The following is a 16,169-nucleotide window of genomic DNA, read 5'->3' as shown; positions in this document are numbered from 1 at the left end:
CCTCACACTTTTCGATGGCCCCTTGACTGATTTTTCAGATCACCAAGTCTTTCTTGTAAGGTGCCTCTAGATGGAATCAAATGTCTACTTTTTGGTTAAGCAGCTGAATGTGATAATCATCTTCATCACTCAGGAATATTCACATTTTCATACTGTAGAGGAATTAACCGGAGACCAAAGGTGCAAAAGTCCCAGTGGGAAGGAAGGTGAACAGAGAAAAAAAGAAGTAAAGAGATTATGACCACACCCACTACCTGAACAAAGTGGAGTCCAGCGCCAGGACAAGGCTGTGCTGTGACAGAGGAGAGAGGGATGGATGAGCCTTCTGACCAGCCTCGTAAATGTCCCCTGAGGTATCTGGACCTCCCCTAAACCACTCCGTCCATTTGCCTTTAGTGGCAGTGGTAGCACTAAATAGATACCGTTTGATGTTTGTACGTGGCATTATTCACTAAGAAGAAGCCAGGGAGTGGACAACAGAATTCCTTAATGTTCATTCAAGACTTGTTACTGGATATCGAAAAAGGACAAGACTATTAAGACAGAGTAAAACCAACTTTTCATTTTACCTCATGTTCATGTGACCCAGTTAGGGCATATTTTAAAAGTGCCCTTCCCAGATTAAAAAAGGAAAGACAAAACTACCAAACAGAAGCAAGTTTATAACACCTGGTTTATTAGGGGCAAATTCATAATGAAATCTATTTGTAATGGCTTGTTCTGCAACTTCCAAAATAATAATAATTTGATATAAAAATAACTTGGTTTCTATGATATACAGTAATACAAATTATAAAAAAGACCAATAACAATAAAAGTGACATATATTTGCCATTCAGAGAAATGATACACCCCTGAATTATCCTGTTGCATGTTTTCACAACAGAATTTTAGATTGGTTTGCCAAGACGACCAGGCTTTTATTATATTGATGTTTGTGTCTACAGGTGTTATGTGTCAGAAATTACGTCTTGTATGATTACAGCCAAGTTAACACGGTGATGAAAAATCCAGGTGGTTTCTTCTTGGACTGATTTCATTATAATTTTTCAATGCTTTTGCACAGTTTTTCTGCACCAAGCACCATAATCCTGTTTATCAGTCATAATGAATTAGACCAAGTCCATATTTCAATACAGTCTACCCTGGGCTGAAACATACAGACACAAAACAGTACAGGTTTATTAATAAAGAATCTCCCCATGCCCCAACCTTAAAAACCACTTTAAAAAGAGAAAAACTCATCTTAAAATATTACTCCCAAAGGAAGTTTCAGTTCTGCAACAGGATTTGGCTGTAAAAGAATACTCTCCTATATCGTACATCAAGTCAATGTCAAGTTTAGCAAAAAGTCAATGAATCAAAATATTAATCAGAAAGTCTTACAAATGATACACATTTAGGAAACTATTTTGCTTCTTTAAATAGCTAAAGGCTGAAAAAAATATACATTTACTTGTTAATATTTGGCTACTGTCAATTTTAACCAATCTCTCTCTTTCTCCTTAGCCCTTAATAGGCTTTATTTAGTCCATTCAGCTGGGGAAAAAAACAGTAAATTCATCCATTTATTAAAAACTTGGAAGCCTACTCATTTTCACTATAAAAATGGGTACATTATATATCTGTATTATTTTACAAATACAATATAAATGTTATGAATAGTTACAAGGCAATATTTATATAGTAGGTGATTAGTTTAAAGATGGAAGTCTTCCAACTTTATTAGAGCATATTTTTGACTAGTTTCAAGGTAGGTATACTTTGCTATAACTGTTGAACATGTAGTCAAATTCTTCTTTGTCTGGAATCTCTCTCCACAGCAGAGGTCCTCCACTGACCTCATGGACCACATTAGGCAGATGAGTAGAAGTACCTGGGCTTGGCATTGCCCAGGAGGTCGTCTTCATAGTTGGGAAGGCAGCAGAAGAAGAAGGCACAGCCAATGAGGATGATTGTGGCTGCCCAACCGAAGCCATAGGCCCAGTTATAGTAGTAGGTGACAGCAATGTTAGCATGTAGGTTGAATTGCTGGGTGTACTTCACTGGGTAAATCACCAGAGAGATGATCTGGAACACGGCTAAAGGGGAGGAAAAGCTCAGAGTATGAATCCATGAATGAAGGACTACACAGTAACAAGAGAGAAATTCCCTCTCCAACAACTTAGAACAGGTACTACAATCCACCAAATGTCCTTCTGAGCTGTTGAGTTGCTTCTCATTCACAGAAGACTTGTAAGATAGAGTTGCACTGCCCTAAACGCTTTCCCACAGAAGCTTCTTCACAGAAGCTGGTCTAGATCTTTTCACCTTTGGAGACACTAGCAGATTTTAACCACCAACCTTTTAGTTTGTAGCCATTATACTGTCCTGAAACCTCCTTCAATCAGATTGCTTCTGACTCATGACAACCCTCCAAGCTGCTTCCAAAACTGTAAATCTTTAAGGAAGGTGACTGCGCATCACTTTTCCCCCCACGGAGCACGAGTTGGATTAGAACAACTAAGCTTTTCAGTTGGCAGAGAAACACATAATACACGATGTCACCAGGGCTCTTTTAAATCCATCCAAACAATGTCTTCAAACTGTGATGTCGACAAAGAATATGGAATATCGCATTTGGGAGGGTGGACGGACAGCGCAAGAGAGGAAGATCCTTGATGAGATGGATCGATTCAGTGATTGCGGTAGTGGGAGTAGGTGTGTTGGAGACAGTGAGGTTGGCACAGGACAAAGCAGGGTTTAGGGCTCTTTTACGAGTCACTATGAGTCACGAGCGACTCGACAGCACATAACAACAACCACCACCATCATAGACTACTAAAGGAACAGGTGAATCCGTCTTGGCAGGAGTGCAGCCAGAAGTCTCCTTAGATGCCCAAATGGTAAGACTTCATCTGACACACTTTGAGCATGTTATAAGGAGGGGTCAGTCCCTGGAGAAAGACATCATGCTTAGCAGAGGGTCAGAGGATCTCAGAGTGGCTACACTAATTAACAGCTTGAGTACTAGAGTGGCTGGGAAGATGGGGCCAGACTAGACGGTGTTTTATTCTTTTATACACAGGACTGCTATGGGTCAGAGCTAACACAAGGGCACCTAGCAACAACAACAAGCAATGCTCACTGAAAGCTACTACGCTGATGCCCATGGAGGGTCTGAGTGAAGAATCCTAACACAGAGTCTTACCGGCCAGGGCTAGGAGTCCACCAATCACTCGCAGGAAGATGAGCATCTGGGGTCCACAGAGGGCAAAGAAGGACAGGATAAAGCAGATGACCAGGATGATGAAGCCACATAAAAGCATGGCAGCTGCAGCTCTTCCCCACGCTGCAATGAACGAAAAACAGTCATTAGTAAGAGAGGAGCCAAATGTAAGATTACTTACCAAAATAGCAACATCTTTTTTTCTTTTTAGGTGAAAGGGCTTACTGGAGATGTTTAAATACTTGAAGAATAAGCGATTTATTAAGCGGGGCATCAGTATATTCAACAATTCTTTTATCTCAGTTTTGGAGCAAATGTCTGAATTCTTACATGAAGATTCTCATTCAATAACTTTGCCACGGATACAGGTACATTTCAAAGATTCATCCAAGTCCCACAGTTTGGCTCTTACATTAGTAAACCACATTATTTAGTACCATATAATTTGGTAGAGGAGTGGCATCAACTTCCAAAATAGCTTGCCTCTGGGAACTCTATAAATTTGGAGAAACGATGAAAGTTATACAAGTATTCAGGTCTTTCGTTTATAGGGTTGCTACAAGTAGACTATGACTCGAAGGCACTTAACAAGAACAACAATCTAAATTGCAGTCTCTTCGGAAGGGAGTTTTAAAAAATCAGTTTAAAAGGATTTTTGCTTCAGGTACATGTCAGTTAATGCTCATGGTATGTTCTGTGAATAGGATGTGAAACTTGACCTTATTACTTTAAAACCTTATAGGATCCCACTGGAAAACGCCCAAGAGCTGTATTAACTGGACACAGGAGTCGAGTTAGGCCAGATGCAGGCTGAGCTAACAGCTGGACTAAGGTCTTTGCTCATGTGAGTTAGGGGAAGGACGGGTGTATGGTGGACAGAGCTGTAAGGAGAGGTAGTTGCAGGCACTGAACAGGCAACAAGGAGCAATGTCAAAGCCGGCTACCACTGCGCCACTGCACCAGCTTCCTGATCACATGCAGCCACTGCCTGGTGCCAGAAGTTCTCAGTTGACCCTCCCCTGTCAGTGCCACTCGCACCCAGAACAGGAGCAGAGAAGCCAGCCCAGCAGGGCTGTGAGTGAAAGGCTGGTGACTGTATCGCTGCTGGGAAGATGAATGAAGCCAGGAGGATGGGAAGAGGGAACCAGAGAATGAGGCTCTGCGGGGACCAGGAGGTTCGTGGGGCTTGGACACTTAACATATTTGGAGTTCTAGTGGCCAAGTGGGTAAAGAGTTGTGCTGCCAATCCAAAGCCAGGAAGTTCAAATCCACCAGTTGCACTGAGGGAGAAAGATGGACAATCTCCTTTCATGCAATTTATAGCCTCTGAAAACCTGCTGGAGGGTCAACTATGAGTCAGTTCTGACTCAGTGGCAATGAGTGAGTAAAAGGAAAATAATACACAAAAGGAAAAGTGATTTTCCTTTAAAAAACCAAACAAAAACATAAAGGACTCAGAATGTACATGGAATTGGGCATTCCCTGAAGAGACAATACCCATAGTTAGTTCCATGCAAAGGTCAGCCCTGAAATTACCTATCTACAACTATGCAGAACTGTTAGACAAAACAATTTAATGGTAAAAATTATATGTAGTCTGAGAATAAATAAGTTTTTCCAGTAAATAGGCTTTCTAAAAGTGTGTCTTTTAATTTCTGAAGTATTCAGACATCTTATTGATACTGCAACTTAAATGAATCAGAGCAAGTTTGAAATTGAGACTCAGTTTGGAAGACCTAGTCATCAAGTTGAGTACAACTCATAGCAACCCTATGAACAAGAGACCTAACCCTGTCTTATCCTGTGCCATCCTCATCATCTCTGACACACTTGAACCAATTGCTGCAGTCACTGTGTCAATCCATCTCTTTGGGAGAGGCGGTTGTCTTCCTCTATTTCACTGACCCACCCCTTTCCAAGCATAGTGTTCTTTTCCTACCAACATGCCCAAAGCACCTGAAATGAAGCTTTTTATCATCTTTGCCTCCAAGGAGCACTCTGGATGCACTTCCTGTTTGTTCTTTGGGCAGTCTGTGGGATGTTCAGTGCTCTTCTCCAACACCACAACTCAAAAGCATCAATTCTTCTTCTGTCATCCTTATTTATTGCCCAGTTCTCAGATGCACAGCAAGTGATTGAAAACGCCATGGCCTGAATCAGGGTGCACTTTTGTCTGCAAACTGACATCATTCTTCAGTATTTTCGAGAGATCCCTGTCGGTGGACCTTGCCCCAAAGCAGTGTGGCTCCTGATTTCTTCACTGCTGGTACAAAGGGTGCTGACTGTTGATCAAGTGAGATTAAATCACTGACCACTTCAATCCTTTCTCCATCTATCATGATGTTGTCTATTGGCCCCGTCGTAAGGACCTGTGTTTTCTTGATGTTGAGATGTAATTCATATTGAGGGTTGCCATCCTTGATATTTTGCAGCAAGCATGTCAAGTCCTCCTTACCTTCAACAAGCAAGGTTGTGTCATCTTCATAAAGCAAGTATTTTTATGTATCTTCCTTGGATCCTGATGCTGCCTTCTTCTGCAGAGTCCAGCTTCATGAATTTCTTGCTCAGTATAAAGACTGGATAAGTATAGGAGAATACAAACTTGATGCACACCATTCCTGATTTTAAACCATGCAGTGTTCCCCTGTTCCGTTCAGAGGACAGCTTCTTGGTCTAGGAACAGATTGTGTACGAACATTGTTAAGTTTCTGGGACTTCCATGATATACGTACTAGCAATTTTAGTCAGTAATTATTCTTCTTCAGTCTATGCTGACCTTTACAATCTCTTCTAACACAGACTCCTTTACAGATCCATTAACATTTTTTTTACTAATTTCAATGAACATTTACAGAGATTTTGCATTTCCATTCATTCACTGTTGCACTTTTCTTCCCGCCCACCCCTCCACCCCCAGTTCGCTCTTCTCTTTGAAAAAGTAAAAGAAAAATCCCTTCAATAGTATACAATCCCCCAGCACTCCCCCACTCCCACCCCAAGTATACTCCACTCTGTAATCTTCATTCCAGACTCTTATGATAATCATAACGCCACAGATCCATCAACATTTAAAGAGAAGTTACTAGGTAGGTACCAGCACTAGGCTAAGAACTTTGCAGGCATTAACTCACTTAATAGTCACAATCACCCTTTAAACTACCTATTATCCCCTCTAGTATCATCTGTAGGGAGTTGCACTGTAATCCAAAGGAGATGCTTCTCTGGAGGTTCGAATCCACCAGCAGCTCTGCAGTAGAGAGTTGAGCAATCCCCTTCCGTGTCATTTACAGCCTCAGAAAACTCACTGGAAGGTCAGCTATGAGCAAGTTGTGATTCTACGACAATGAGTTTGTGTTGAGTATTTTTTTTTAAACCTGAAGGCACGCTGAGGCTTTCAGAGCACAAGCAGTAACTTGCTCAGAGTTACTCTCCTAGTAAGTGGGATAAACAGCTTGATCTCCAGCCTGTCTGAATTCAGAACCTAAAATAGGTTAAGTAACCTTATCTATTATTCTTTGCTGCATTTGAAAAGGAGAGTCAGGTGGACTTGTGCCTTGTTTTTCACTCCCGTGCCTGTAACACAGCACAGCTGAAAAGACTAAGCCTCATTTTCATTCTAGATCTGGTCCCTGGGTGCTCTGCACTTGCCTGCTGATCAAAAGCCTGGCAATTTGAATCCACACAGTGCAGCCACAGAAGCCCTGGTCACCTAGTTCCTTGAGACTGCAGCCACGGAAAACAATGGGATGCTGTACTCCGTACCCAGTAAGTTTGCCAGAAGTCAGCATCAACTTGAGGGCAAGAAGCTTTTTTGTTTGTTTTCATTCTAGACCGAAGTAATGCAGAGATAGGAGATAATAGACAGACCACAGGCTTTACGGTCAGGCGAGCTTCAGTTTACAACCCCCCTCTATCACTTACCTAACCACATCTCTCACATCTGCTCATCTGGGAAGCAAGGCTAAAAATGCCCACAGGACAAGACTATTGTGAGATGCGATTCTCTGTGGAAATGAGCCCTGCTAAGAACTCTCCACCTTCAACACAAAAAGCCCTCCATGTATTCTGCACCTCAAAGTCTCATTTTTACTTTATGCTTTTCCTCTCTACCTGTAATGAAAAGATCGTCCTGACTTTTTCCAGTGAATTTTTATATCTCCATCTACTGTTGATAACCACGGAGCTCCTCCTCCTGGTCCTTCTGATTTCTCTCTGGATTCATGAAGGACTGCGGGGGACTCAGTGGCAATGAGTTGTGTTGTTTTTGTTGATGTGAAAACTTTGAAATATATAAAATAGCTGATTAATCTTCTAGGAAATAGTCTTATTAGTATTGCTGCCTCTCAGCATGTGACCTACTGCTAAAAGTCTTACTCCTATAGATTTCTGTAAAACAACTGATGTTAATGCAATCCTCAAATTCAGATAAGCCAAAACGTGGGTTTCCTTTCAAGCTGAGTTCACAAACTTCAAACTACATAACAAAAAGCAGCAGGCCTGCACATGCTTGGAGGCGAATGCATACAGTCATCATAATACACTGCAACGGAAACTCAAATGGGAGCTTCCAGTAAAAACAGAAAAACAATGCTGACAAAGAACATATTTCCATAACCTAACTTACACAGTCACAGATCAAAGTTTCAAGAGCATTTAATTCAATAATGTATAATGTATTATGTTGTTGTAAAAGTTGTTGTGTTGTTGTTATATGCCATTGAGTCGCTTGCGACTCATAGCGACCCTGTGTACAACAGCCCTAAACTCTGCTCTGTCCTGTGCCAATCGCACTGTCTCCGACACTCCCATCCCGATTATCCCTGTCACTGAATCAATTCACCTCATAGCTTAATACAAAGAAATAGATTCTTGCTATTAGAACTTCTTCTGACATTAGAATTGCAGTATAATTGTGGTGTGGGCAAAGAACACTGAAGTATCCCAGGGATTTTTCCAAAGAATAACAACAACAAAAAATCTGTTTTGAAAGAAATATTGCCAGGCTGCTCCTTGTAAAGGATGGTGGTGAAACTTCATCTCATGTTCTTTGGTCATGTTAGTGGGAAGGGCTATCCTGCAGAGCAATGGGCAATTCTGCTGTTAGGGATCTCTCCAAAATGCTGAAGAGCAATGATGCCTGTTTGAAGACTAAGGTGCGCCTGATTCAGGCCAAGGTCTTCTCAAATCATCTGCTATGCTTCAGATAGCTGAACAATGAATATGGATGACAAAAGAATTATTGATGCCTTTGACTGTGGTGTTGAAGAGAAGTACTAAATATCCCACGAACTGCCAAAAGAACAAATAGTATGTCCTGAAAAAGGTGCAGCCAGAGTGCTCGTTGGAGGCAAGGATGATGAAGCTTCATCTTTTATACTTTGGACATGTAGCTAGGCGAGGCTATTCCTTGGTAAAGGCCATCACGCTTAGAAAAGTGGAGAGTCAGTGAAGGAGAAGACCCCCAATGAGATGGATTGACGCTGTGACTTCAGCAAGGAGCTCTCGTGCCTCAGAGATGATGAGGGTGGCACAGGAGGGGTGGTTTCAGGATGGCTGTTCATAGGGATACTGTGAGTACCTGACAGGAAGACCCTTGGTAAGATGACACAGTGGTTACGACAATGGCCTCTGACAGTGGTGGTGACTGTGGAGCTGGCGTAGGACCAGGCAGTGTTGTGTTTCGTTGCAGACTGAGGCTGAGTCAGAACTGACTACATGACACCTAACAACCATAAGGCGTATGCTTAGTTTCAGGTACTTGAGGGAATGCTATCAAAGTACGAACCAGTTCCTCTAACTTAGAGACAACAGTTGAACATAAACAGACATTCATAAAACATTCAAAACTGGTGTTGAATCAAGGCAGCTAAAAAAAAGTGCAACACTGAATGAATGGAAATCCAAAATCTCTGTAAATGTTCATTTAAAACTAGTAAAATAACATTTAAAAAATTATAAACATGTGATTGGACAATAGGGAAAAATGTTATGTTAAAGCAAGTTAAAATGGAAAGCTAAAGGACATTTTGTCTTGGGAAAGGCTGCCTTGGAAGTAGAAGGAACATGTAAAACCTGTTCTTTACAGAATAGAAACACCCACAATACATCACCCAACTCTCCTTGAAGGCGGAAATCTTGGCATTGCTTTAAAGATTTTGATGGTTTGAGACGACATGTCCTTTGCAAACAGGGCACCCCACCTTCTCCTGGCATTGACAGTTCAGCCTTAAAATAAGGACGTGTACCAACCAGATACAATATACAGATCAATATTCTGTCTGAGGAGAACAGGAGTCTGGCAGGACATGGCTATTCTCCATCATATACAGTTTGAAAAGCTGAAATAAGTCTGTATTCTAAGTGTCTTTTGTCAAAGTAACTCTGAGAATTAGCCTGTAACATCTACAAATTTTCCCAACATTTCCAGGAACTATTTGTATTTCCACAGCTCTGGTGACTTAGTAGGTAAGGAGTTTCACTGCCAAGCCAAAGGCTGGTGGTTCAAATCCACCAACCATTCTGAGGGATAAAGATGGGCAGTCGCCTCCCATGAGATTTACAGCATCAGAAAACTTGCTAGAGGGTCAGCTCTGAGCTGATTCTGACTCTGTGGCACATACCACCATCACAACATATTTATCAATTCCATCAATTTTTAAAAATTCTTTCCAAAATTCAAAAGGTGGCCCTTCAGTTCTTTGAAAGGCAGACTTAACCTTTGACTCTTCTGAAACAAGTCTGTTCCTCATTATTGTTTATATATAAGATTTAAAACCCTTTCTACATTTTTACTGAAACAACAAAAGCATCCAAGTAAACAGATAACTGTGCTTCTAGGCAGGAGTATAATTTTTGTTTCTTTAATAGAAAGAACAGCTTGGAAGTCTGTGAATGTAAGCTATTATGTACTAAGTTAATTTGCTACGTAATACTTGGAAAAATGAATATCATCAAATAAAAAAAGGATTATAAAATTCACTTTTAAATAAGATTAAGATCCATTTCTATGAGCAATGTTTATCAAATTTTGCTATCCCTTACAAAGAATCAACATTACATCAAGAACCCAGTTACTAAGGACACTTAAGAGTTTTTCCTAGAAAGTGCGTTTAAGTACTTTTATCTATGAGAGAAAACACTACAATTTCATTTCTAAAGTCTGCATTACATAAAAGCCCAATTTTACAAGGTATTCTAAGACAAGAACAGTAAAGTCAACTGAAAAGAGGGGGAAGGTGAAATTAATATCAGACTGGGAATAATGAATCGAATGAGGCCAACTCTACCATAAGCTCCCACGTACAGGTGCTCCATAGCACTTTGTGCAGCAAAATTACAGAGGTCCACAAAAATATCAGGCCTCAAAAAGGTCTGCCTAGGAAAAAAACTACTCTGTAGCCTCCTTTTATAAACCAGTAAAGGAACAGATTTAACTGTGAGACAAATGGGAGAGCATTCCACAGCTGGTGTGAGATTCTTCACATGCCTGATGATTTCCCCTGAAATTGAGCCAGAAGATAACTATTCCCTTTTCTCCCTCTCTCTCTCTCTCTTCCCTCTCCTCTCTCTCTCTCTCTCTCTCTCTCTCTCTCTCTCTCTCGTGTTTGTAGCTGTAAGGATAACAAATTTGCCTTGAAAATTTTTCACATGAACAATACTGCATGTTTTCAGCAATTCTTGCTACATGACCTCTTTCTTGGGACATCTTGATTGGAAAGATGGAGGGTAGGCGAAAGAGAAGACACCCCCCCCCACACACACACACACAACGAGATATATTGATACCGTGACTTTAGCAATGGGCTCTAGTGTCTCAGAGATGATGGGATGACACAGGACTGGTCAGATTTCAGGATGGTTATTCATAGTGGTGCTATGAGTCTTATTTGACTCGACAGCACCTAACAGCAACAACCTTGCAGAACGATAGCTTGCTCAATAAAGCAGAGGAAGACCCTTACTGACACGATACAGTGGCTACAACAATGGAACATCTTCTTTTAAAGCATCATATTTAATTAGCAAGTAGGAGGTCTGTCTGACACAAGAAGACAGGGAAACACAACTTTACCCTGACGATCAAGTTACTAGCAGTGATCTACCCTCAAATGTTTGAAAGTCTGGAGACAGGAGGAAAAGGCTAGAAAGCAGACCTCACAGGAGAACCATGTCAGCCCAGGTGGTCTATGATCTAGGGAACAGAATTGGGTTGTCAAGTGACAGGAAGCTCCTCGGTCCTAAGTGTTAAAGGGAAGAAGAGGCACTAGGTTCCTTCTAATCCTAGTAGTCTGTGAGTCTGCATCTTTGATCATGGAGAAGATAAGCTAAGTCAACAAAAAGAGACTGTGGTTAGATGGAGATAAAACCAGGCAAAACTGAGTCACAGCCGGCCCTCCATTGGTGGAGGGGGTGGGGGGGTGTCATTATCCGGCTCAACACATATGGCCAGACCAAACTTATTCTTGATTAAAACCAATTAACACTGGCCGACTTCTTAACTTTGCTGTGTAAGAGCATTAACATTCACATACACAAAGGAAACATGACCTACCTACTAAAAGCCCAATTTTACAAAAATAAGAATATTTTAATACTTTACTAACCCCTAAAAAGGCAGAAGAGCATAATCTCACAACAAACTCTTTTAAATTTAACTTAGCCTACTGTAGTTTAGCCTCTTGATTTCAAATTTCATTTTCTCATGTTCTGTATATGTAAGAATCACTGGGTTAAAGGACCTAAAAATATTTCATACAGAGAGTGGAGGGACGGTGCAGGAGAGGAAGACCCTCGAGATGAAGACATCTCGATGAGATGGATCGATTCTGTGACTGGGGTTATGGGAGTGAGTGTCGGAGACGGTGAGGCTGGCACAGGATAGAGCATAATTTAGGGATCTTATACATAGGGTCACTATGAGTCGCAAGCGACTCGACGGCACATAACAACTACAATCCTGATGGCTTAGACTTGGAAAGGTGAGGGTGGGGGAGCTCTTCACTGTGCTCAACAGGATTCAAAACGGTGTAAAAGTGAGACTCAGCACTTCCAAGTTAATGTTCAAGTCAAGCACTCTTCAACCAGGATACAGGACTTTACACTTTCTTCTCAGATGTAAAAGGAGTGCTTCAAACTCCTCTTCATTAGTCTCCACCCTGACAAGATAGAACTTGTCTGGGAGTTGAAATCTGCCTCAGCTAATCCTTAAAATATGCCCCTGATGCATTTGGAGAAAGAAAATTCATGACGGTACATTATAGACATTCAATACTCGACCTCTCCTGGTGGCTTCATACATTTATTGTCTTCTCCCCACGGGTAACTCATAGTATGGCAGGTCCTAGACTCATAACTACTAGGGCTTGGGCAAGGCCCTGTTCTTTTAATAAATTATTAACAGCACCATATAATCTCTGTAAAACTTAACAGGAAGAACTACATTGAGATGTGAAAACTGCCAACCATTTATGAAAATCATCTGGTTGCATCATAAAATAATCCAAGCAAGCTTGTCCCCAGACCACATTTCTTATCAGACATAAGCTATGCCCTGGATCAACCTTTTCCTTACGAAAGGAAAGGCTTTGGACACTCATCTAATAACATGATTTAACAGACTAAGAAACAAAAGCCTTCCATATACAAAGCAATACCAGTCAGCCTGAGGTGGAACCAGCCACACCCTAGAAAGGTGAGCTCATCCTGCAAGTCAAGAAAATAAATATGACATTGTGACTGTTTCACAAGAGGGCTGTGGTCCCAGCAAGAACCCTGCAGGCCCCATCTTGTCCTAGCAACAAACACTGCTGATTCCAACTCTTCTAGCAGCAGGTTAACCTCCTCCCTTTCTGGAGAAAAGACTGATGAATATGCTCTTGGTGTCTATATTTGCCTTCCAAGTGAGATATTATCAAAGTCCATGTAAAAAGGAAAGATAGAGCTTTTAAGTCCCCTAAGAGTGACTCTGAGTCTGAAACAGAATTTTTACTAGGAGTTAGAGTCTTATGTCAAAGAGATGCCTTCCCTTTCAACACTCAAAACCTCTGGAAAGATACAAATCCTGGTAGACCTTGAGTCTTTGTCAGTTTTAAGAAAGGAGAAACAAAACTTTAAGGAAAACAGTATTCTGTGACGTCTTTGTATTATGACTTGCATAATGAGCACCAGGCTGACTTTGAGGGGAAATTGTATCCCAGGCACTTAACTAACAATCCCAGAGCTGATAAGACAGAGCCCGAGCCCCTAGTGCAGAGCCCCAGACCCATAAATACACACATTTGGTTCAAAAGATCTGTTCGGATGTGTGGAAAAGAATCCAGTCAACGGTCATAGCAAGGCAGCTTGCTTTATTTGTTACAGATTCTGAGTCATGTGACAGACTAGAATACCCCTTGGTATTCCTGGCAGGAATCCTTACAATAGGAAATTGTCTAGCCTTTCTTCCCAGGGGCCCCTAGGTGGATATGAATCAGCAACATTTAGGTAGCAATCAAGCACTTTCACTACCAGGACTGCATCTTTGTTTGATCCTATTAAATACAGTTGGTAAGGCCCAATTCAGCAGTATTTGGTTTTCAAATATTTTATTATACTCCTATCTATATGCCTTTCACCCCAACATTTTCTCCCCAATATTTTCAGATACACTGAAAATCACAATAAGATGCAAGCCATTCTCCATATGAAAGCACCAAACAGGAAGTACTAGCCCATGGGAACCAGAAACGTCTTTCCAGAGAACACACACCTCTGACATGTCTTTTACCAAGTCCAGCTGCCTCCGTAATGTAAAAACATTCAACAGCAACACCTTAATCACCAGCTTCATTCCACGGAGACAGAACAGAGACGTGTCTCTAAACTTCCCATTAAAAGAAATATTTTTGTACGCGGCAGATGTAGATTAAAAGGACACCCCATAAAACAGGAGCTAACATCAATCAGCCTGAGGGGTAAAACAGTCAAGTGCCATTGAAATCCGTAACTGCTAATGGTTTAAATGAGCAGGAAGTTTCTTTTTACAAGTTAAAAAGAATAAACTGATATTAAGGAAGTTCTCCCTCCCTTTTCTTCTATTTTAATCACAGGAATAGCCAGAAGAAAAGGGAAAAGGGTTGGGAAGAAATCTCTGTAGGTTTACAAACAACAAAACAAAATATACTTCGCTTATATATTTATACTCATCTACACTTTTCAGTAGGAGGAAGGGAAGAAGTTGCACTGCAATCTCAAAAGATGTGGTTTGATTCCGCCAGTTGCTCCTCAGAAGAAACTTGGCAAACTTTGGATGCAATTTACTGCCTCTGAAAACCCGGTGGAGGGTCAGCTGTACACAGCTGGACGGCACACTGCAACAACAAACTTTTTTTTTTTTTTGCATCATTTGCATCTGATCTGCAAACCACACGGAAACACATAGTTTGAACCAGAGCCTGATGCTTCTACTATTGAGCTGTCCAAAATTGGAAATTCTGGCAACTTTTTATTTTTACACCATATCTCTTGCGACTCACACCGACCCTCCAGGCAAGGGAGAACTGCCTCATAGGATCTTCGAGGCTCTTCCAATCTTACAGAAGCCGATTACCATAGCCCCCGCGGACTGGTTGGTTGGTGGATTCAAACCCCTGACTTGCAGGTTAGCGTCCTAACACTGGATCCACTGCCCGCGCGCCCTGGGTAGGGGTGGGGTGGGGCGGCGGCCAGGCCAGCCGAGGCTCCTGGCGGCGGGCGGGCACTCACCATACTGCATGAGGGTTTCGCAGCCCTGCTCGGGGGACCCGGTGCCGCCGCCCTCGCTGGGACACTGCCACCACAGCGAGGCCGTCTGCGTGTGGTCGCTGGACTGCAGCCAGCCGCGGCCAGACAGCGCTACGATGTCGAAGGCGATGGCGCTGAGCAGGAGCAGGGGCAGGATCCACCTGCAGCGCTCGCAGGCCAGGCCGCAGCGCAGCATCTCGACGGCGGGGCGCGGAGCGGAGGAGCGCGGGGCACGGCGCGGGCGCAGAGTGGCCGGCGAGCGCGGGCACCGGGACAAAAGGGCCGAGGGCGCGGGGAGGCGGCTCCCCGACGACGCTGGGGCCGCTGGGCGCGGGGGCGCGGATGGGGCCCCACCTAGATTCTGGTGACTCAGAGGACCGCCCCGACCTGCCCGTCCGGCTGGGAGCGCGCAGGGGCGGAGCAGGCCGGGGAGGAGGGCCGCTACCACTACCGGGGTGCACTCCACCCGGCACCCTGCGCCCAGGCCAAGGCACCGAGGTCCCTGGCTGCCTCCCAGCGCGGCCTGGAAGGAGGGAACAGAAGTGAACGCCTTGCGTTTTCCAACGGCTTCTGGCCCCTCTTACTTGACCTTCTCACAACAAATATTTTTCTTCTCTGTGTTTTTGTTTATTTACATTTTCATCTATAATGTGATACTTTACGACACAGGTCAAATGTTAGCTTTCAATGGGCTCTGGATACTTGCTGTCCCTATGCTGTAATCCACAGGGATTACACTGCCCTGAGCATTTTGAAAGCGTGTCACCAGGCCTTTGTTCCTAGGTCGGATAGTGGTCAGCTTTTCAACACTAACGCGTTTGAGCGACACAGAGTTTGCGCTGCTTGTTCAGATTGTACCTGTGGATACTTGCTGAACCCCGTTTCAGGGTTTGAAGCGGACATCCGGACAGACCCAGAAATGTGTCCCTGAGCTGCCCAGGCGGAGGTGATCACTTCCTCCTGCTTGCCACCTTTGTACTTTGCCCTGTTGCTCACTTCATACTCTTATCTGTTTGCATTCCTGTCTTTCCAGTTCGGTTACAAACTCTTGACAGCAGAGACTGTTTTATTTCTTTATGTGTCCTCGCATCTAGCACAGTGCCTGGGTCCTAAGAGGCGCTGCATAAACATTCGGTGAATGAATACGTTTAATGTCATTGAAGACGTACTTCAGTCTCGGCACCATTTCCTGTGCCTTCCC

At 42.8% G+C, this 16,169-nt stretch overlaps 1 protein-coding gene across 1 annotated transcript; it reads right to left on the bottom strand.

The window, feature by feature from the left end:
* Positions 1 to 1,854: 1,854 nt before the first annotated feature.
* PERP (PERP, TP53 apoptosis effector) lies at positions 1,855 to 15,209 on the bottom strand. The gene is made up of 3 exons (XM_006884949.1): positions 14,951 to 15,209; positions 3,191 to 3,331; positions 1,855 to 2,081 (listed from the first exon to the last, which is right to left on the bottom strand). The coding sequence occupies exons 1-3, from the start codon at positions 15,162 to 15,164 to the stop codon at positions 1,855 to 1,857; spliced, it is 582 nt and encodes a 193-aa protein (XP_006885011.1). The 5' UTR covers positions 15,165 to 15,209.
* Between the last annotated feature and the right edge of the window lie 960 nt (positions 15,210 to 16,169).

Source organism: Elephantulus edwardii, unplaced genomic scaffold (assembly GCF_000299155.1).
Source record: "Elephantulus edwardii isolate Elephantulus edwardi_28Jun2011 unplaced genomic scaffold, EleEdw1.0 scaffold00039, whole genome shotgun sequence".
NCBI classification, from domain to species: Eukaryota; Metazoa; Chordata; class Mammalia; order Macroscelidea; family Macroscelididae; genus Elephantulus; species Elephantulus edwardii.
Note: the sequence above shows the minus strand (reverse complement) of the source record. Positions and strands in the feature narration are given on the sequence as shown.